Source organism: Paramisgurnus dabryanus, chromosome 17, assembly GCF_030506205.2.
Source record: "Paramisgurnus dabryanus chromosome 17, PD_genome_1.1, whole genome shotgun sequence".
NCBI lineage: Eukaryota > Metazoa > Chordata > Actinopteri > Cypriniformes > Cobitidae > Paramisgurnus > Paramisgurnus dabryanus.
In genome coordinates, this window is record NC_133353.1 from 14,167,534 (window position 1) to 14,189,448 (window position 21,915).

Below are 21,915 nucleotides of genomic sequence, written 5' to 3' on the forward strand. Positions count from 1 at the left end.
AAGTGGTAGGCTAATTAGCCGATTCGGTGGGGGACATATCCTTACGAAAAAGTACTATAGGAATCTTAAGGTATTTTGGGACAAAATAGTATAGCAATCTTATAGGAATACTATAGTAATTTGGGACATACTATAGAAGTACGATAAGACTACTGCTTTAAAATATTATAGAGGTATTAGAACATCACAGAAGTATGTTATGTTCTGTAATACCTCTATAATATCCTAGAGTATTTATCTTAGTCTTATCGTACTTTTATAGTAATATTTTCTCCCAAAATACTATTTTCCTAAGGATAATTAGGCCATGCATAACCACGTTCTTTTCGTATTTAGATATGACGACCAGAAAAAAAATAAGTTGCCAGGTTTTTGTTATGCAAGTTGGTTCAGTGCCATTGACTCATTATTTTTCGGCGTCTTCCTTCAGTTTTCCTCAGCGTAACCTTCTATATAACAACGATGAACAACAGGATTATTTGAAGAAAACTCTTTCAGCTACCTTCCAATGTTTCATACCTTTCTCTTTAGAACCTTCAGTCACTAGCTAACCAGCGAACTCCAGTAAGCAATTGCATACATTGGTCACACTTGCACTCTTAAAAACCAACAAATTCTAGATACATAGAAGTGATGTGTAATATTCTCTCACACTTTCATGTTTTCTCTCACATTTTCATGACAATTTTGTAAGGATGACGATTTCATTTATCTCGAATACGTGCAATTTTCCCTTACGAAAATTGACGTTTCTTTTGTGTTAAAAAGTGTAACCATGTTTTTTTTGCTGTATTGATAACTTTACCTATTATGGAAACCTATTGTAACCATTGTTTTTAACTGTAGTAAACCGGACTAAACAACTAGTTGTTAATGAAGTATTTAAACGTGTATCATGAACATGACGGGTCTCTCTTCTCTTCTGATAAAATAAATGCCTAAAAGGGAAAAAAATATGTATGCGCTGTGCAGAAAATGACAAGCGAGCTTTTGCTGTATAAACCACTATTGTCGGCGTTACAGCGAATAAATGCCGATTTTTACCGCCACTCAAACTGAAGTTGTATTTTGCAATAGTTGTCTTTTATTTTGAAATTTATTTCCGTAGGGTGAATTCACGTGACAGCGACTTCCGCTAACAACATTTTAATATGGCATTTCTTGGCGAGGAGCAGTTCAGTGCCTTGCAACTGCTATTAAAGGTATACTTTAGTTAGTCAGTTACTTCATAATATGAAAAGTGTTCGTGCTCGTTGATTTGATTTTGTACTGAAGCTGAAAACAGTTGTGATCTATTCATTCAGGCTCCGTCTAAAGATGCAGTGCGGCAGATATGCACAGAGAGTTACCCAGCTGCAGCGCTTAAGTCTCAGTCTTTAGTAGAAAACAATGCAAAATTGCTGTCCGTGACCAATGATGAAGCTGTTCAGGTTATGTTTATTGCTTAACATAAATCTTATAGAAGTAAGAATGCTGTGTGTGTTAATGGTTTTTTTTTTTGTGTCCACCAACAGGTTCTGACAGCTTTTCACAATCTTTCCCATCATGTTGTGTACCATGACCTAAACTCTCCTGATCAAATCCTGCCTGTTTTCCCAGAATCATTCCACTCAAATCTAAAGAATCTGATAGCCAAAATTATCCTGGAGAACAGGTGGTTTGATTTCTACTTTAGATTATTAAATGTACCATTTTCATGGACAAATTTGCAAACTTATTTTGTTTATGAAAATGTTTAGTGTCACTTGGAGAAATGAAGCCTTATCCAGTCAAAGTGAGTAGTGTTTGTAATATGACTTAAAATTAATTCAGAGACATGTTGCTGTTGTGTGTGTGTGTGTGTGTGTGTGTGTGTGTGTGTGTGTGTGTGTGTGTGTGTGTGTGTGTGTGTGTACCTGGTCATTATCACGTTGTGGGGACCAATTGTCCCCATAAAGATAGGAATACCAGTGTTTTTGTGACCTCATGGGGACATTTTGATGTCCCCATGAGGAAACAAGCTTATAAATCAAACAGAATGATGTTTCTTGAAAATGTCAAGTAGCAGAAAGTTTTCTGTGATGGTTGGGGTTAGGGAATGGGGTAGGTAAGGGGAATAGAATATACAGTTTGTATGGTATAAAATGCATTACGTCTATGGAATGTCCCCACAAAACATGGAAACCAGAATGTGTGTGTGTGTGTGTGTGTGTGTGTGTGTGTGTGTGTGTGTGTGTGTGTGTGTGTGTGTGTTTATAGTTTCATTGCCAAAGCTGGTGGATATACAGTGGCGAGTGGATATGAAGACAGCATCAGACTCTTTAAGTCGTATGGCTGTGCCAACCTGTCTGCTACAAATGAAAGTAAGATACCGAACATGTAAAAATGTGTTTTTAGTATTTTAAAGCCCTTATTTAGACATTAAAAAATTCTGTGTGTGTGTGTTTGCTGTAGCTTGAAGACACTCCATGCATCGTTGGTAGTCCAAATGAGTCCACAGTTACAGTGGAGCTGAGTAAAGAGACATTGGACACTATGATAGATGGCTTGGGACGCATTAGGGACCAGCTGACTGCGGTGGCAAGGAAGTAGGGCAGGAGAGAAGATCTTGCACACATTTGTTTATGGAATGTTAAAAGTAAATGAAGAATGCAGAAGATGCAAAAGATAAAGAACTGTAAATCATTATCTAGTTCAGCTTGCAATATGTTTGCTCATGTTGTTTCATGTACAGAAACTTGTCATATAAAAATGCTTTTTACAAATGATATTTTTTGTTGTATAAATACTTTTTAGGGCCATGAGAATTGGGATTAGAAAATTTTATTTTCTTTAATGTCTTAATTGAACACATAATCCCATTAAACATTCAGTGGAGAGAGTGAAACGTTTACACTCTCCTTTTTTTTGTAAGTTATGTTTGAGCCCATCATTTATCCACAGTGTGTAACAGACAGACTGAATCTCAACATCGTACAGTCGCTTTTGGGAGAATGTCAAGAAGATGATGCTGAAAAATTAAAGAAAGTTTAGGGCCTGAAATCGTACATAAATACGGCATATATTTATTGTGTTGTAATTTTACACATAACCATGAGAGGCGCTGTGGACCTTTTAAAATCTTTGGATTGCCTGCTTTGTTTCCCAAATAAAAGTCCTTTCAGTTGCATATAAAATGATTTCCGGTTTAATATTATACACCAGCAATACGTATTCAAATACAATTACTTTCAAAGTTTATATTCAAAATGTGAAGAATGCTGTGTCTGAAACCGCTCCCTCGTTCACTCATTCACCACGTCACCTTCGGCGAAAGTGACTGCGGTTACGCCCACTGAGTGGCAAAAGACAGACCGGCAGATTTTGTGTACAGTGTGAAATCAGCGAAAACACGGGGAAAAGTTGTAAGTTGCTTGGTGGACACTAATAAGTATTTTATTTTTTACTTATTTTTTCAAGTATTTGTATTTTTTCAGTGTTTTTCCTTGGAAAACCTACATTCCGAAGCATATTTTCATAATTTTCACTTACATTTTTACATTTCATAAATATAAGTTTTTGTTTTACATTTAATATTTAAGTACTTTACTCAAGTAAAAGTACATAATTTTAATGTCATTAGGTATTAAATACATTTTAATATGTAATATAAACAACACACAGTATGATTCTATGCTTTAGAATGTAGTGAAGTAAAAAAAATTCCCAAGAAAAACACCCTAATAAAGCACAGATGCTTGGAAAATGTAACTAAGTATTGTCCACCTCTGATATCAAGTCCAACAAAATTAAATTTAAGCTGATAATAGTCAGTTTTACTGGCGTTTTCGCAGCAGCCGCTATGAAAACCAGCCATTTTGTTGAATGTTTGCCACTCAACATGGCATGCTCCGGCGTAGTCACGTGGAAAAGTAACGTCAATGCATCCTCTGTATCACGGTAAAAAAAACCTGTGAAACGATAAAGTCTGTTTTCACATATGTGTCATGTTTATTGTATTAGTTGATAATAAAGAGAACAAAACAACTGATTATCATATTTATTTTGTTTATTTATAGTTTAATAAAAATTATTCGATTTTAAATAAAATATATCACAATTATTTTGTATTTGTTTATTTTCAAAGTGTATAGATGTACATTTTTGGTGAGATTTTACTTAGCAGATTCCAGTGTCCTGTTGCATCATGGGAAATATGAGTGAGCGAGTGTACATCGAATGTACCCTAAAAATCAGAGTGCATTGTGGGTAATAAAAAAGTAGTGAACGAATGTAAGGAATGAAGTTCGTACACCCCTACAAAATGGCCGACACTCGATATAGCACTATATAGTGGATATGAAGTTGTTTAGGACACAGGTCATGTGTTTCTGTCAGGTTTATTGTTGACAGCAGTTAAAACCCGGAAGAGTAAAATATTAATGCTTCTCTAATAGTCGCATGTAGCTTGTATTTGTAATAGCAGCGCACGATTGTACACTGGTGTGGCTGCCGTGATGATGAAACGTTTTTACTGTACTGCAGGCGCGGGGTTGGAGGAGCTGCTGGTTGAGGAGGTGAAACACAAACTCTTCGCTACTGAAGTAAGTTGTCAGATAATTTTATTGAAGTTGTTTAATATTTTTGAATATAAATGTAAAAAAAATGTATGTTTAATTGTGTTATCACTAATAGCCAGTATGCATGTTGGATCAGGTGGAGCAGATTTCAGGTAGAGTGTTTTTCTGCAGCAATGCTCACGTAAACACGATGACACAACTCAAGTCTGCAGAGAGGCTCTTCCTTCTTTTGCGTAAAGCTGCACCCATTTCCCTTCCAAAAAATTCAGGTATGGTATAAAAGTGTGGAGGAAAACTTGTTGATTTATTATATATGACTTATTTATTTTATATGGAACATTTCATTTACACAAAACAACATTAAAAAATAACATCCCTGCTGAAAAAACAGCATACCAGCAAGACCAGCATATGTTGTGTTTTGGTGCTGGTTTGCTGGTGACCACAAGCTAAACCAGAACCAAACTCCAGAATGGGAATTATGCTGGTCTATGCTGTTTTTTTAGCAGGGATATTATGTTATTTAAAGTAGAACAACAGCATTATGTTTAAACTCCTAATAATCTAATAAATAAGAAGGCAAAATAAATATACATTTTAAAAACCTTTTATTTTACCTATGCGGTTTTATTCTTTGTACTTTTTGGTTCCTTTGTTGCTATTATGAATGTAACAGTAAGTAAGTAAGTACATTGTATATGTATTTAATGTTCTTTAATAAAAACAATCCAGGTCCAAAGTAAGGAGAAATCACAGTGGGCTAAGAACGGTGTGGGCCACAAAGAGGAACATTTTGAATATGTGACTTGTATTCAAGTGTCTAAATATCTCCTCTCCCCTTCCCCTATGTTATTTTAGATGTCTATGTTTATGTAGTGTCAGAAATTAATAAATATTAATAGAAAAATGACAAAATGCCATTAAAAGTTAATTTCAACTTAATTTTTTTATTGTAAACTGTCATGTAGGTTATTTTACTAAGAAACATTTAAAATTATTTCCACATCTTATTTGCATTAAAATGTAACATGGATTTGCACAAAATGTTCGAACCTTTCAATGCTTTAACCAGATCATAGGAAGCCATATAATTAGCTTTTTTAGCTATTTGAGAAAAAAAAAATGTTGCACTATGCTACATTTAAATGTAAACCTTTTTTAATGTCTCTCCTTTTTTTAAATAGCAAAAGCAGCTGTTGTTATACAGCAAAGCATTGTAGGAGATGCCAACATTTGGAAGCAGAGTCTTTTAATGTGGAAAGCCCTACAGACTGAGCTTCAGGACGGACAGCAGCATGGACAGAAGAGAAAGAGAGAGGAAGATGACAGTTTAAATGCTGTTGCAAGCTCCATGCATTCTCTTTCCTCTAACACACAGTTGGGAAAGGAATTAAATCAACACTCAATAACTTTCCGGGTCAGCTGCCGCTGTAGTGGAGTTATCGCTCGCTCTTATACCTCTCAGGTATGTGGTTGTGAATTTATTATACTTTTAATATGGAGATGTCAAAATATACTTTATATATGCTGTACTTAAGTGTGTGCGTGTGTGTGTGTGTGTGTGTATGTGTGTGTGTGTGTGTGTGTGTGTGTGTGTGTGTGTGTGTGTGTGTGTGTGTGTTTGTATAGTCTATATGTATATAAATTGTACACTATATAGACAAAAGATTTGGGACACCTCCTTCTAATAAGCATTCCACTAATTCCAATCAAAACCAGTTTTAATGCTGACCCTACAATACCGTTTTAAAGATTTTCGTTTCCATTTTGTTGCAACAGTTTTGGAAGGGCCTTTCTGTTCTGAAATGTAGCCCTACGCACAAGTATGGGTTTAGAATTTGCCTTCAAACATGGGACTGCCTCTGAATTGCATACAGCCACAAAAGACATGAAAATGGAAAGGGCTAAACAAAATTATAGAAAAACTAGGGGAAATAAAATGGCTGCAAACAACTTAGGCTCAGCCTGGTCAAGTATGAAAGCTATTGCAGGTATCAGTAACTCAAAAAAGATTAGCACTGTCACCTTAGAAGGTTTTGATGCAGACCCTGACCTTGCAAATGCTTTTAATAATTTCTTTTTATGATTTTTGATACTTATGATTTTATTAGAGAAATACAGGAACTTAATTATACATATGCTGACCAGAACCATTTTTTAATTGCAAAGGGAAATGTTGAAAAAGCATTTTCTTTCATAAATCCAAACAAATGCTATGGACCTGACAATATCTGTGGTAGATTGCTTAAGTTATGTTCTAAAGAACTCTGCCAAATTTTTAATTACATTATTAATAAGTCCTTACAAAATCAGCATCCCCCAAATTGTTGAAAGGATGCGGTAGTTATTCCAGTTCCCAAGACAAGCTGCCCCAAAGCACTGAATGACTTCAGGCCTATCGCACTGACATCTACTGTCATGAAAACTTTTGAAAAACTATCGAGAAATGTAATTTTAAAGAAGGTAGAATCTGATCTTGATCAATATCAGTTTGCCTATAGGCAACACAGAGGTGTTGAGGATGCCACAGTCACTCTGATGAACATGCTTTTTAAACATCTGGAAGGGAAGGGAACACATGCTCAGCTGTTATTTATAGATTTCTCATCTGCTTTTAACACAATTCAACCACACATTTTAACAGAAAGACTCTTAGCGCAATTTGATCTCAGTAAAAATCTTGTTGGCTGGGTTTGAGATTTTTTTTAACTAATAGAACACAAAGAGTGCAAGTCAGTGGAGCACTGTATGATCAGATATGCTCTTCTACACTCAAAAAAATGATTCAAGCCCTTCTTAGAAATGACACATTAAAATTGTGTTCAATAAATGTAAAATACCTCATTAAGAGCAATAAGTATATATATTTAATTAGTATAACACAAAATAAATATGTACAGTCTCTTCTTACATGCTCATCCAAAGTATCATATGTTATTATTATTAGCATGCTAACATGTGCTTATGCTAATTAGTATGATGTAAAAACGTTTTATATAAAATAACAGAATTGAGTTCTTCAGACTACACTACATTGAGTTATTCAAACTTCACTAAATTGAGTTATTCAGACTACACTAAATTGAGTTGAGTCAACTAATTGAGTATTTCCATTTACTTTAAGTTGAGTTGGACCAACTCAATATGTTTTTTATTGTGTAAAGCAGTTTTTTATGAGTTAGGGGTACACATTCATACTGGATGGAAATCCTGCCCACAATTTTATTGAGTTAATCCAATGAATCATTTTTTTGAGTGTACTGGGTCCCCTCAGGGCTGTGTTCCTTCTCTCCTTCTGTTTATCCTTTATACTAACATGTGTCGTAGCAGCAGGGAAGACAGGTTTATTTTGAAGTATGCAGACGATTCTGTCATCGTAAGTCTGCTACCTACAAGGAAATCAAATAGGTCATGGTACAGTTGTCCAGGAGTTTGTAGACTAGTGTGATAGGTCTTTTTTAAAGATAAAAATTTCTAAAACAAAAAAAAAACATGACTTCAGGAAACTCCCAAGGGCTAAGGAAACCCCCAGCATAAAGGGTCAGACAGTGGAGTGTCTCAATAAATATAAATATCTTGGGATAAATATCATTGATGATAAACTAAATTTTGAAGTCTGTGTATAAAAAGGGCAATCAGCGTCTATAATGTCTGAGGAAACTGTCCTCTTTCCATTTTAATAGAAAGATGCTTACCGTGTTCTACCGATGTTTTATTGAATCTGTCATTTCTTTTAGCCTGGTGTCTTGGTCTAGCAACCAACCTACCCCTAAAACACAAGAACTCCTTGAACCAAATTGTGAGGTGGGCTAGTAGGCTGATTGGAGAGCCACAGCTGAATTTAGAATACTTACAAAGTAGGCAGCTACAGAAGCTAGTTGGGACTATCTTTGAGGATGGATCCCACCACTATACAGTGATTTTTAGCGTCTTCCATCAGGCCGCAGACATAAAATGCCTGTCTGCAAAACTAAGAGATACAGAGGCAGTTTTGTTCCCTCAGCTATTAGAATGTTAAATAGCACTTAGGCTATTATTAAATGAAACCTAACTTATTGATTGGACAGCCTTCTTTATGTATTTATTGCTTATTCTGACTCTTGCAGCTTCCTGTATTTGTTTAAGATGATTTTTATTTGCATTTAATTTTTTTGGAAACTGATATTAATAATATTGTATATTTTTATCTATATTCTTCATGTCTGGACACTGCTGCCATTGTTATGTCACTGTTTTTTGTCAATGCCTAAGTGTGTGTGTGTGTGTGTGTGTGTGTGTGTGTGTGTGTGTGTGTGTGTGTGTGTGTCTGAACATTCCACTCTTTTACCTGTAACCAAATCTACCCTCGGGTACAAAAAGTTACCTTACCTTAAACTCTAACTGTGCCATTACAGGGCTCAATGCAAATAATTTTTTATACTGGCCCGGTCGGGCCAGTGGTTCATGTCTTCACTTGCCCTGCCAAAATTGTACTGGCCCCAATAAAAAAATGTCATTGTCACATATTTAAAAATAATAATTCAAAAGTCAAATATAATTGTATACATATACAACAGACATGTTCCAACGAAAAAAGGCTCCTTACCTTTGTCCTTTACCTGTTAACTGACAGGAACTTGTCTAAAATATTGCATTGTTTTCTTTCGTTGTGTTTTACCCAAGTAAACGTCTGCTTCCAAGATGTTAAATAATATGCATTGATGAAAATATATTTTAGTTACTGGGGGTGAAACACTGGCCCGATCGGGCAAGTGACAATACTTTCTAATGGCCCGAACATCTCTCACGCTTGCCCCTGGCAATCGGGCAGTCCTTTATGTTGAGCCCTGCATTAAGATTTGTGCGAAAATGACTAAAGTACGGTAGTTAAACCTGTTCATTAGAAAGTAGTGTCCCAATACTTTTGTCTATATAGTGGATATAAATGTGCAAATATGTATCTAAATTTGACCTGTCTGTTTGTGTGTTTAGAGACTAAGTTGTATTATTGGGATGGCCATCAAAGAAAAGCTTAGATGGAAGGTAGATCTGAAAGAGCCCATTATTGAGGTAAACATACACACTCACGTGTAAGCAGAATATAGTGGATTACAATAGAAAGAAATGGTATGGAGTACAAAGGAATGGAATAGAATTTGGGTGTTCTAACAGTGCACAGTTGAGGCACCTCATAGCAGTGCTGTACTGAGCAAGACTTCAATATACAAATGTAAACATGATAAACATAAAATACATAAAAGACCAAATACATATAAGTGCAGTGTGCAAACAATACAAAAGTGCAGACAAGAACACATTATAATGTAAGACACAACAACAAATTAACAGACCTGCCAACCTGTACGCATTTTGCGTAGCAGGTACTCATTTTGACCTCAAAGTACGGTGGTACGATTTGTCACTCTAAACTACGCAAAAATCTCATGACGCCCTTTGCCGCGCGAAGTACTCAAAAGAAGCAACAGATAAAAGAAAAATATGTCCAATCATAGCACTTGGCTCATCCACCACATAGAACGTGGGGATGATTGACAAGTCGTATGGCCAATCAGTAACAAGAGTCTGCTATCGATGGAATCACAAAATCCAGCGTGATCTCCTTCCTCCACCCGCAGTTTCTGACCATCTTTTTCAACGGAGAGTCAAGACGTCTGACGCGCTAAGGTAAACTGGTCAGGGTGGATGTGCAAATAATGAAATAATGCATTATCTTAATCCTTTGAAGTCGACGGTCGCGCGGGCTCCGTTTCACAACGTGCACTTGACCGCAAGATGCGCTAACATTACTTCTGATTTGTAAATGAGCATCATTTATAATTGAGCGCTTACGAAAAAGTACAATGATTTTACCATGGGGAGAGCATCCAGTTTTAGTCAAATAAAAATGGAAAGTTCAAGTCGAGTCCCAAAATAGATAAATAGCCCTGGATAAGATGCAGTAGGCATTTTTTAGGAAAAGTACTTCAAGTGTTGTTTCTACATGATTTTTAGGTGCTGAATCCATTTCTGTCATATAACAAGTTGTAAAGATCACTGTTTTGGCATAAACAATAAAAACAAAATGGCTCCCAAAAAAACATTTTAATGCATTTATTGCAGTTTAAACATTAAACATTATAACTAAACTGTACATTCTCAGAATATTTAAACATCTAAACAATGAAAAAACAACATTAACATGAAAGGGACAGTTTTTAATGTTTAAATGGCTGCTGTAACTCTGAAAACAAAATCAAGCAACAATACTGTGATCACAGATATTCCAGTTATGTGTTCATACAAGTATCATTGGACTTTCTGCATTTGCAAGATGCAGTGCATGGATTAGGCTTGCAGCCACACCGGGCTGTCTTGCAGCCAGTGTTGCAGGCACAGGTGATAAACTCCTCACAGGCACCTGGAACTGGGGGTAGTGACATGAGTTGAGGAATAAGGGAATTCTCCTCTGTCTTCCATCCCATTGTTTCAGGGGGTGGCAGAACTGGCTGCTGCAAGTGGGCTTGCCGCCAAATCAAAGCCTGGAAGTGAGAGCGCTGAATGTGAAAGTAGAGAGCGTCTCTGGTTGGGGGCAGTCTTTCTATTGTCATGTCCTTGACAAACATGCTTGCTCGAACTTCATTGATGTTATCAGCATCCTTTACATCATAGAGTTTGCAGAAAAACTGTTCTGCATTCTGAATGGTGTGGTCACTCAGTTCAGGACCTTCGCCAAGCCCCGTTAGTAGATGTGAATACTCTATGAAAACTTCCCAGCAAGTCTTCTTTGAGTGTCCTGCGATGTATGAAGTTGAGTCACTCCCAGTGAGAGCATGGAAACCAGGAAGTAGCTCGAGGACCTGTGGCTCCATCTGCAGGTGTTCCACTACAGCATGAACTGGGATGTACTTTCTCTCCTTTGCTGTACCTGTCTTCATCCAGATGTTCTGGCATGGCATCATGTGGAAGTGGGCAATCAGCAGTACTAAGATGTCGGTGTCTCTTGCAGAGACAACAATTTTTGATGCTTTGCTTCTGATGCAGTGAAGGATAATTCTTGTGTCTGCTTCTTCATGTTTAGCTTCCAAGCTGTCGGTGTTAAGGGTTGTATTAGACGCTTCAACCCTCTCTTCATCACTGAAGCCTCCTGCAGCAACTATAATCTTGGTTTCTGGTGCGCTCACAATCAGCTGTTGTGATAGAAAGAGAACAAGGTCTGCCTTGTTGTCCTCTTGAGCGATAAAGTTCTCCCATTTTGTGGGAAGAGGTAAATCTCTGCCCTCAACAGGTCTTCTGATTGCCACCAAGCCTCTTCCACGCCTTTTACGTGTTCCACTCTTGATTGAGTGTGTGTGGTAGCGATCAAACAGAACATCAATTCGTTGAAACTGTGCTCCACTTCGAAGAACAGTTTCCACAAAGATGTCTGCCAGGTCTCCAAAAGTCTTTGCTTCTTGTGGCTTCCCAATAGCAATGACCAATGCTTGACCATCAACGATTAGCATTGATTCGCCTTGTAGGTCTGTGGCCCCAAGGTGGTTAGGACATGGAATATCAGCAGTCAAGACCTTAACAATTATTGCCTTTGGCCCTGAACGAAGCTGCCCATTAACTTCTGCCAAGGACAGGGGTACAACAAATAGTTCATGCATCATAATACTTTTGAGGTTGACTGGGCGTCCTGCCTCATATGCTGCAATGAGCCGCTGTAGAATGTTTCTGTCTGCCTTGACAGTTTTTGTCTTCCCAGTGATTGGGTCTGACTGTTGAACTTCAAACAGTGAAGCAAAAGTCAAATACTTGTTCTTTTTCAGTTTGTCCCTGAAAGTGACTCTTCTCCCCTCAGATGGCAACAGCCTCTCCTCTACAAATGTATCCAGTTGACTTTGCCCTTTCTCTGTAGCTGTCAACAGCTCATCTTCAATATCCTGGGTGGCAAAGTCTTTGTTTGCAATGTTTTGCAGTGTCTGGGGCAGGTTAGACAAAAAGAGACCAAATCTCTTCAAAACTGCAAGCAAAGCATCTTCATCTATTGAGTCCCGTTTCATTCTGCCTTTTGTGGTTTCATTGTGGATGTAGTCATCATCTGTATCCAGACCAAAGGCAACTTTTGTGTCATGGGCAAGAAGGGATCGGAAGTTGAATGACAGAGCCCATCTGCCAAGAGCTGAAGATGTCTTTGTGATACCAACAATTCCTCCTCCCTTTTTTCCAATACAGCCTAGCCACTCCTGACTATGATCGGGATCCACTTGGTTGAAGCGATGTAAAGAGCGCTTGACTACAAAGTTTCCAGCCTCAAACTCCTTCTTTACAGGCTGTGGAAGTTGGTGCATCTCGTTCAGGTAGATGGTCCCCCACCGTGCATAGTTGATGTGGTTATACCGCATGAAATAGGGCAACATTTGCTGGAATGCACAAAGGTGCAGGTCCCAGATTCCGTCCCTCTGTGCGCGATTGAAAAATAGAAGAATGTGAACCATCTTCATGTAGCCCCACCAAAACAAGAAGTTTGGGTTCTTGTTGGTTTTATTGTAGTCCTCTGTGACTGCTTGAAATTCTTCAGAAGCAAGCAATGTCACAAGATCTTCTACAGGGCTTCTACAGGGCTGTATCCTCCACATGGCCTGCAGAGTGATGTTGTGGGCTCTAATTCCTTTGTTGTAAGACTTCCCTGCCATAACTTGCTCTGCAGTTTTGGGGCTTAGTAGGTTGCCTTCAACCCATGCTTCCAACAATCCAGATGATTGGACGTGCTTGCCGATGACTTCCATGAATTTTAGGGCAATGTGCAGGCCACCTAATCTGTGATAATAACATTATTAATGTTAAATACTGTAATCTCCAAAGTTTAGCATGTCTGCACAAACAATGTGAAAAGTGATATTACTGTTAAATAGTGGGAGATGGTTAACCCACAAATTACATTCTGTTATCATTTACTCAACCTCATATTGTGTCTAACTTTCATGATTTCTTTCTTGAGTGAAACACACAAGAAAATTATCCACTGTGATAACAACGTGATGCTGCCCTAGTTTTCTGGCCACATGTTTACATCTCAGCACAACAGTATTCAGTGTCTCTAGGTCATGAGCAGGTGCCTGAATAATGGGCATGTAACCAATGCTTGTCATTTCAGGTGACCTTTCACTGTGATTTTGGTTAAAGGTTGTCCAGCCTTGCTTCATGTCTCCTTCATCCTGACGTCTGAAAAAGAATGCCATGTCTATGGCAGTTGCTTTTGCAATTGATCCATTCTCGTCTGATTTTTTGAACCACTCCTTCTTTGTATTTTCTGTTGATTTTGGACAGGCTTTACCTTCTATAACTCCAGCTGGAAAAAGCATCTCCATCACCTCAGGGACCTGAAGGCTTTCCGTTTTTGATGGTCTCAAATCCTTCATCATCATGTCACCTTCTGGACCACGTTGCCATGCTGCCATTTGTGTAGCATGGAAGGTGTTCTTGCCATCAAGGGTTGAATCATTTATGTCAATGTTGTCACATGTAAAATGTGTGAATCTTCTAGGTACAAAGTAAGGTGGAGTCACTGCTCCTGTCACTGAATCCATGGTTTGTAGGGTTTTTTCTGCCATAGCAGTATCAACCTGCAACAAACTGTGATAGCTGACAGTGTGCCCTGCATTGTGAAACAGTTTTACCAGTTCCTTTGATCGTGTGGCTTGGTGCAAGGTACAAGCTAATCCCACATGCTTGGGTGTCCAGTGTTTTCCACCGGTTACATTGTAGACAAGATCTTGGGACACACTTAGAACTCTTGTCTGAGTATCAGCTTCCTCTCTATCCGAGGTGATGTCTTCATCATCTGGGCTTCCTTCCAACAGGTTGTGGCCACCAAACATCAAACGGACGAACATGAAAACGCTTTCAGGAACACACGCTATCATTTCATCTTGATTGACAACAAATCCAGTGTACTTTGGGTGCGCAAGTATGTCTGCTCTTAATTTCAATGCAACATGTACCATTTCCAGGAATCCCTCATCAGGAGACTGATATATAGGAATTGTACAAGACTCTTCTTCCTCTGACATGAGATTTTTAAATGGCACATGTCCAAATTTTCTGGGAACAAGTAACACATATTGGTTGGGTACAGTTATGAAGTCATATGAGTCCTGTGCATATAATTGAAGTTTTTCTTTAAATGTAGCTCTCCTGCTTTTAAATGAAGCTGGAACTTCAACATTGGCCTTTTCTGCTAATTCACAGTATCTGTTCCACACTTCAGAAAGTTGAAGGACATGTCCTTTCTTTGCAGATTGTCTGATCTCTTTGACAAGCCATTCCATAGCTATATCAGTTTTTTCTGAACTTTCTTTGGTCTTTGATGCATTTCGCATAAACTTCTTTAAGCAGTTTGCATGGTATTTTCCTTCCGCTGCAATGAGGTCACTAATACCAGCTAGACGCACATGGGTCTCCTGGTCATACTTGGACAAATCCAGGATCTGATCACTCATCTTAAATGTACTCACAGATGACAGTGTATCTTTCGCTTTTGTGTTTTGGCAGAAGATGCAAAGATCCCACTTGACAGATGTCGTTGAGCTTCGCAGCATTGTTGCTGATGTACTAGGTTCACCACTTTGTGGTGTGGAAATCTGCTTTTTCCTTCGTAATCTTTCAATGAGAGTCTTGCTTGTGAATAATGAGAAACATGACTTGTGCCACAACAACGGATCAACATCATGTAAAGATATTTCCTTGATTCGATCGATTGCAGGCTTGCTGTCTATATCACACAGTGTCTCTCTTGTTTGGGAAGCACATTTTAACGTCTCAAAGCCCTTTTCTCCAGCCATTACTAACCTTTCCCTTTTCCTTTCTTGACAGATGAGACATTCTTCTAAATTTGGGGATCGGTGAATCTGCTTGAGACTGCAAACAGCTTCCATGATCAGTCAAATCAGAAATGCAAACTGGAATAATTTATATGTCTTTATAATGCTAAAGAGGCTTCACTGACAAATCCAAATGCTGTTGTCCCTGTTTTGGTGGCACTGCATTAAATTTGTTACAAAAAGGTCTAGACATTTGATCCCTGCATAATGCTCATGGCAATATTTAACTTGAAGTACAACCAAAAACACTGTTGATTTTTTTATGTCGTGGTTAATTGAGAGTTTGTGTTATTTTGCTTCCTTTACTTGTATTCCTTCAGATCAGTGCAAAGAAAATACATAACAAAACAAAGCACAACTGTTAATTTCACTACACTTTGTTTATTCAAGTCTGTGGATTTCAATTCCAATATAAAAATTTAGATTATGCAAAATAGCACATATTTAAATAGATAATGCCTCATTTGCATATGTAAACATGACATTTCAGAAAACTTGTAATACAAAAAATGTTTGTCTCTATGTAAGTGCAAAACTGGAAAAGTTTTATGGTGATTTCTATAACTTTAAAATTTTACCCTATTCATCTGTAGTGTTTTGGCTGTGAAAAATGCACTTATTGTTTCGCCAACAATTACAAGAAAATGGGACCCTTATTTCAATGTTATACGGTGGATCCTTATTCAGGGGACATTGAACTTTCTAAAAATGTGGTATAACAACTTTTCCTCAAAAATGCCTACAGGGTTACACAATCTTGAAGATTCGGACCTGACTAAAGGGAATCCACCTGACATCCGAGTGAAGCGGATTAAATGCGTTCTGAAATAACACGCTCTTGATAATTGTCAATAAAATAAAACGTCATATACAAACCACATCAAATAAAGTTTTATAAATGGAGAATATCTCGTGTCTCGAGCGCCCACGTGATAGGTGCCTATGCCGTACTGTACTGCACTGTAAACAAAGCTACATTAAATTACAGACAGACATACAGTAAACAGCACTACTGTCACAGTTATGGTTGAATTTAAAGCAGTGTTAACTCTAAAATACTGTCTTAAAGGTATAGTTAACTTAAAACATGTAATTCAGTCATAGTTTACATAACAGAACAGACCATCCAAACATTTATGAGTTTCTTTATTGTGTGATACACAAGTTATTTTAAAGAGTGTTGATAAACTCAGTGTCTGGTCCCCACTCCATTGTATTTTTTGCTAGTCAGGGAAAAACAAAAATTTTTTTCTCAATTTTCTTGTGTGTTTCACTCAAGAAAGAAATCATGAAAGTTAGACACAATATGAGGTTGAGTAAATGATAACAGAATGTAATTTGTGGGTTAACCATCTCCCACTATTTAACAGTAATATCACTTTTCACATTGTTTGTGCAGACATGCTAAACTTTGGAGATTACAGTATTTAACATTAATAATGTTATTAATCACCATGTATGGCAAATTTAGTTAAACATGATTTTATTCACATTTATAATTATTTTTAAAGCAGATTATGCCAGGATGGGGAAAAAGTGAGTGCAATGTGCAGCATGTTACCTTGAAAGTTACCAAGAGGTGTGTGTGCGTGCATATGTTAAATTATATGTTAAAAACCCGTGTTCTGTCCTTTCGGCTGATGCTACTGTACTCAAAAAATTCCAAGGTTGGCAGGTCTGAATTAAAGTGAGCGATTTTTGTGATACTATTTTTCAAATGTGTAAGGTTTTAGTTGATGTGTAAGGTTGCTGTTAGAGCATAAATAATGCCTGCATATTATTAGAAACTCAAAAGTTCAATGCCAAGTGATATATTTTCTTTAAGAGAATTAGCTTTTCAAGGACTACAGAGAACCTCCGGTTTGTACTACAGCCCTTTACTTCCCGGTGGAATGATGTCAATATAAGTGTTTTTGACCAACCACCACCCACAGGAATACGGCAGTTGCCAGCTAAGCTCAAATGGCTCTGGCTAAGCTGCTGTCGAATCACAACACTAAACAAGCTACACAATCAGAACCTGTTACGTATTTCTGAAGGAGGGACTCTATAGAACAAGGAAGACATCAGCCCATTTTTAGGACAGTTAAACAGCGGTATAGAGAGAAGTAAATTGTGTGAAAAATACAGTGTTTTTTTTAATACACGAAACATGAACATGTGATATATTGCGCACCGTAATCACAATCAAAGCTTTGAAAACTCTTTAAAATAACAAACCTAAATACAAAATCACATTAACTGTGCAAATATAAACTAATTAATCATACAGAACATACAGATTAGGAAAACTGGAAAGTGATAAATACTCACACAGGCACAATTAATCTATCACAGACCCTCCTTAAGTACCTAATTGTTAATGTGTAATACACAAATGGATGAAAAATCATGGTTCCCACAGTCAAGTAACACTTTCATCACTTACTCACCCGTGACCTGTATGAGTTCTTCTGTTGAACACAAAAAATATATTTTACTAAATGATGGTAAACACACAGTTGACGTTTGACTTCCATAGTAGAAAAACAAATACTATGAAAGTCAGTGGGTACCGACAACTGTATACTTACCATTATTAATCAAAATATTGTTTTTTGTGTTCAACAAAATTAAAACTATCCCTTGGGGGAACTATCCCTTTAAAGACTTGGCTTGTGTATTGCAAATTGCAAATTAATATTTAATTCAAAATTTTTTTTTAATTCACTTACTACAAATGAAAGGTTATAAAAAGTCATGAAAATTTTATTCTCAAAAAGTGTGGGAACTTTTGCGCAAACATGCATACACTCACAGACTGAAATCTCTACAGATTTAGTTGCTGTAATTCTCTGAGCATGTGAAATCTGGCTATGAATGTTATTAAAATGCTGTTTCGGTTGTCTCTCTGTGTAACTAGGTAAATGTCAATGTAAGTGATCACCATTGCATTATAGGCATGCCACTTTTAAAGTAAGCATCTTTATTTTGTGATAAAACTACACATTATGTTTGGAAATCTGTCAAGTTTAAATCTAATGTTGTATGTGTGTGTTCTTCAGGCATCCACTGGCCAGTCGTTGTTATATGAAACACAACGGGTTACGTTCTACAATAGCCTGGGCTATGACCTTTCTTTGTCCTAAACCGGTGAGATTTTAAAAGGCACAAAAGGAATATGTTAGAATCATTAAATCACCATTAAAACATCATAAGTTGATCTTTGGGTAAGGGTGAAAAGGTTACCATGTCAATGTACACTGTACTCCATCTAAAACTATACTTTTTTTTTAACATATTACCTTTTCATAAAGTTTTATTATCAATTTAGCAACTACTTATTTTCATTGTCTTTGTAACAACACATGATAATTTTTTATATCTGCCAAAAAGCACAAATTACCCAATATACTTAATATAATTTAGTTTCACTTCAGACAAACTTTTTTGTGTATGCTTTCTCGCCCCTAGCTGAATGATAGTGTGATTTTGGACCCAATGTGTGGAGTTGGTGCTGTGTTGTTGGAAGCAGCCCAAGAGTATTCTGTACGTACACACACACTCCAAATTTAAGATGCAGTTCTCATTTAAAGCATGGTTAAACACAGTTGTGACCCTGGACCACAAAACCAGTCATAAGCAGCCTGGGCATATTTGTAGCAATAGCAATGTATACATTGTATGGGTCAAAATGATCTATTTTTTATTCATAATCATTAGGATATTAAGTAAAGATCATGTTTTATGAAAAACTGTGTACATTTTCTAATGTAAATATATCAAAAATAATAATATGTGTTACTTTATGTGTCTGTAATAATTACAATTAGCTTTATATAAAATAGTTTAGTCTATGGTATGTTTCGGGTGAGAGAAATAAACGTGTGTATGTGTGTGCAGAATGCCCTGTTTCTAGGCATGGATACTGACATGTCACAGCTGCAGAAAGCTGCAGAGAATGTAAATGCAGCTGGAATGGAAGAAAAAGTGCAGCTACTTCAGTCTTCTGCTATGGGTGTGGACAGACTCTTTACCACATCTTTTTAACAACTTTTTATACTTTCTAAAATAATTTATTATATTCCATCATGTGTTCATCTCTAGAGATCCCGCTAACCAGTGGGGTGGTTGATGCTGTTCTGTGTGATGTTCCATTTGGCAGGAAGTTTAGCTGTAGCATTGATATGCCTACCGCCCTGCCACATTTGCTCAAAGAGATGGAGAGGTAAGTGTTTTTATTTGTGAATGTATATTTATTGATGGACTTTTGAGCTTTTCTGCTGTAGTGCACTGTAAATGCATTTAGGTTCTTCTCATTTTGCATACTTCTATAACATTTTGTATTATGTAGTAGTAAGTAGTGTTAAAAATATATTGAATAATGTAAAAAGTAATGCATTAATTACCTTAAAATGTAAATATGTTGTATGTTAAATGTTTTTCTTTTCTTGTTTTTAGGGTACTTTGTGTTGGTGGACATCTTGTTCTGTTGCTGAGTTTACAACTTTCTGCTCAGCTTAAGAAGATCATTTGCAAACACAAACCCAAGAAACATGCAAACTCTATAGACACACACTGTGTTCATACAGACCCCTCAAGCACAAACAATGAATGCAAAGACATTTCAAAAACCTTAATGTGTCATAAATCAAGCTCTGAAATATCAAATACGCCCATGTTTATCACATCATTACAAGCATACAGAACACACAAGGTTAGTTTGGGAAGCACAGATGCATTTATACACATATTCACCAAAATACAATCTGAAATAAACACGCACTGAGCCCAATTAGATCCTGTTATGTTTATACAGGAAATCTGAGAAAAAATGAACGAGATAATAAAATCTGTTTATGAAACCATTATCTCGTCTTTTTAAGAAGGATTTAATTTGTTGAGTTGGAGTTACCACTATTTAAGGGTTTTTTGTGTTGTAGTAGTAATGCCAGCAATGGGAGCAGGACAGAATGTGGTTAGTTTGCATAGAGTTAAGAACAAGAGAGAATTGTTTCTGATTAATGAACAGAGAATTCTGTTGATTTTCTTGTGTTGTTTCAACAGAGTAAAAATGTTTTAGTTGCATTTCATATAAGTTCCTAAAGAAAAAGTGACATGTTCTTTAAGTATGGAACACCGGTATGGAGTCATGTACATGCATAACCAGAGCAGGTGGCAGCTATTCCTATTAGGCATGGGCCGCTATAAGATTCTGACGGTATGGTAACTTTAAGCAAAAATACCACGTTTTCACGGTGTTGCAGTTTTGCCATTGCAACACTAAAATGTGTAATTTTCAAATACCAGGTAAAAATAAAGCCTTTCCTTTATAATATGCTTTAAAAAATACATAATATTTTTGTAATGTATATTAAATGTAAACATCAAATCAATCACATGACTTAATGGTTTGAAGAATTTTGTATAAACACACCTCATACCTTGGAGACGGTATCACGTAACATTTTAGTGGTTTTGAGACCTTGATTGTTTAAAACCTCGGTATACCTTGAAACCGGTAATCGGCCCATGCCTAATTCCTACACTGCAAAAAATTATGTGTTAATTTTTAACACATTGTGTGTGTCATGCCATTTAAGGCGTTATTTCATGTTAAAATAAATGAAAGGGACAACACGAGTTGTGTTAAAAACAGTGACGGGAGTAATGGTTACAAAGTAATTCCCTTACTGTAATTTCACTACTTTTAGTGGTAATAAACCTGTAACAAAGTATTTTTTTAAATCAAGTAACGCAGTTACAATAAGTGAAATTTAAAAGAGTTGGTAAGTTGTGTTACTCTATTTTGTGATAAATGAACACTTGCAAACAAGACATTTCTGATTTAACATCGTAGAACTGTGGTGAGTGGCAAAATGAAAAATAACACACAAGGTGTGTTATTATTCATTGTGCCGCCCACCACGATCCTGCAACATTAGATCTTACTTATTCATTTAGCTGACGCTTTTATCCAAGTGGATTCGAATTCGAACCCGGGTCTCTCACACCAAAGGCGAGTGTCTTATCCACTGCACTATCACCACCCTATCACCACCTAGATCAGAAATGTCTTGTCTGCAAGTGTTCATTTATTACAAAATAGAGTCAATCAAGTAACCAACTCAATTAATATTCACTAATTGTACTACTTGATTAAAAAAAAATACTTCGTTACAGGTTTATTACCGTTAAAAGTAGTGGAATTACAGTAACGGAATTACTTTGTAACCATTACTCCCTTCACTGTTTTTAACACAACTTGTGTTGTCCCTTTCATTTATTTTAACATGAAATAACGCCTTAAATGGCATGACACGCACAATGTGTTAAAAATTAACACATCATTTTTTGCAGTGTACAGCTCCCAGGGAGCAACTGAGTTAGAAGCCCGACTCTCTAACCTACGACTGCCCTAGCCTGTAAAGCTGTACCACCAACCAGGGGACCTCAATATTACTTAAAATTAAATAATTTTAAAATGACAAAACAAACATTAAAATTAAAATAAGCTAAAACAACAAAAAGAAATCAAGATATTCCTTAGTCAT

At 36.7% G+C, this 21,915-nt stretch overlaps 2 protein-coding genes across 4 annotated transcripts; both read left to right on the top strand.

The window, feature by feature from the left end:
- Positions 1-437: 437 nt before the first annotated feature.
- On the top strand, positions 438-2,747 carry commd9 (COMM domain containing 9). The gene is made up of 7 exons (XM_065245081.2): positions 438-564; positions 1,109-1,202; positions 1,305-1,430; positions 1,515-1,654; positions 1,740-1,774; positions 2,239-2,342; positions 2,434-2,747. The coding sequence occupies exons 2-7, from the start codon at positions 1,152-1,154 to the stop codon at positions 2,569-2,571; spliced, it is 594 nt and encodes a 197-aa protein (XP_065101153.2). The 5' UTR covers positions 438-564; positions 1,109-1,151; the 3' UTR covers positions 2,572-2,747.
- Positions 2,748-4,284: 1,537 nt separating this feature from the next.
- Positions 4,285-20,229, top strand: thumpd2 (THUMP domain containing 2). 3 transcript variants are annotated; one of them, XM_065245082.2, is made up of 10 exons: positions 4,285-4,562; positions 4,654-4,807; positions 5,723-6,003; positions 9,510-9,587; positions 18,285-18,337; positions 18,427-18,514; positions 18,836-18,910; positions 19,265-19,379; positions 19,469-19,589; positions 19,823-20,229. In XM_065245082.2, exons 1-10 carry the CDS (start codon positions 4,476-4,478, stop codon positions 20,148-20,150), a joined length of 1,380 nt encoding a protein of 459 aa, XP_065101154.2. In that variant the 5' UTR covers positions 4,285-4,475; the 3' UTR covers positions 20,151-20,229. The 3 variants fall into 3 exon arrangements, with proteins under 3 accessions (XP_065101154.2, XP_065101155.2, XP_065101156.2); XM_065245083.2 differs by having other exon boundaries at positions 4,675-4,807; XM_065245084.2 differs by having other exon boundaries at positions 4,710-4,807.
- The last annotated feature ends 1,686 nt before the right edge of the window (positions 20,230-21,915 follow it).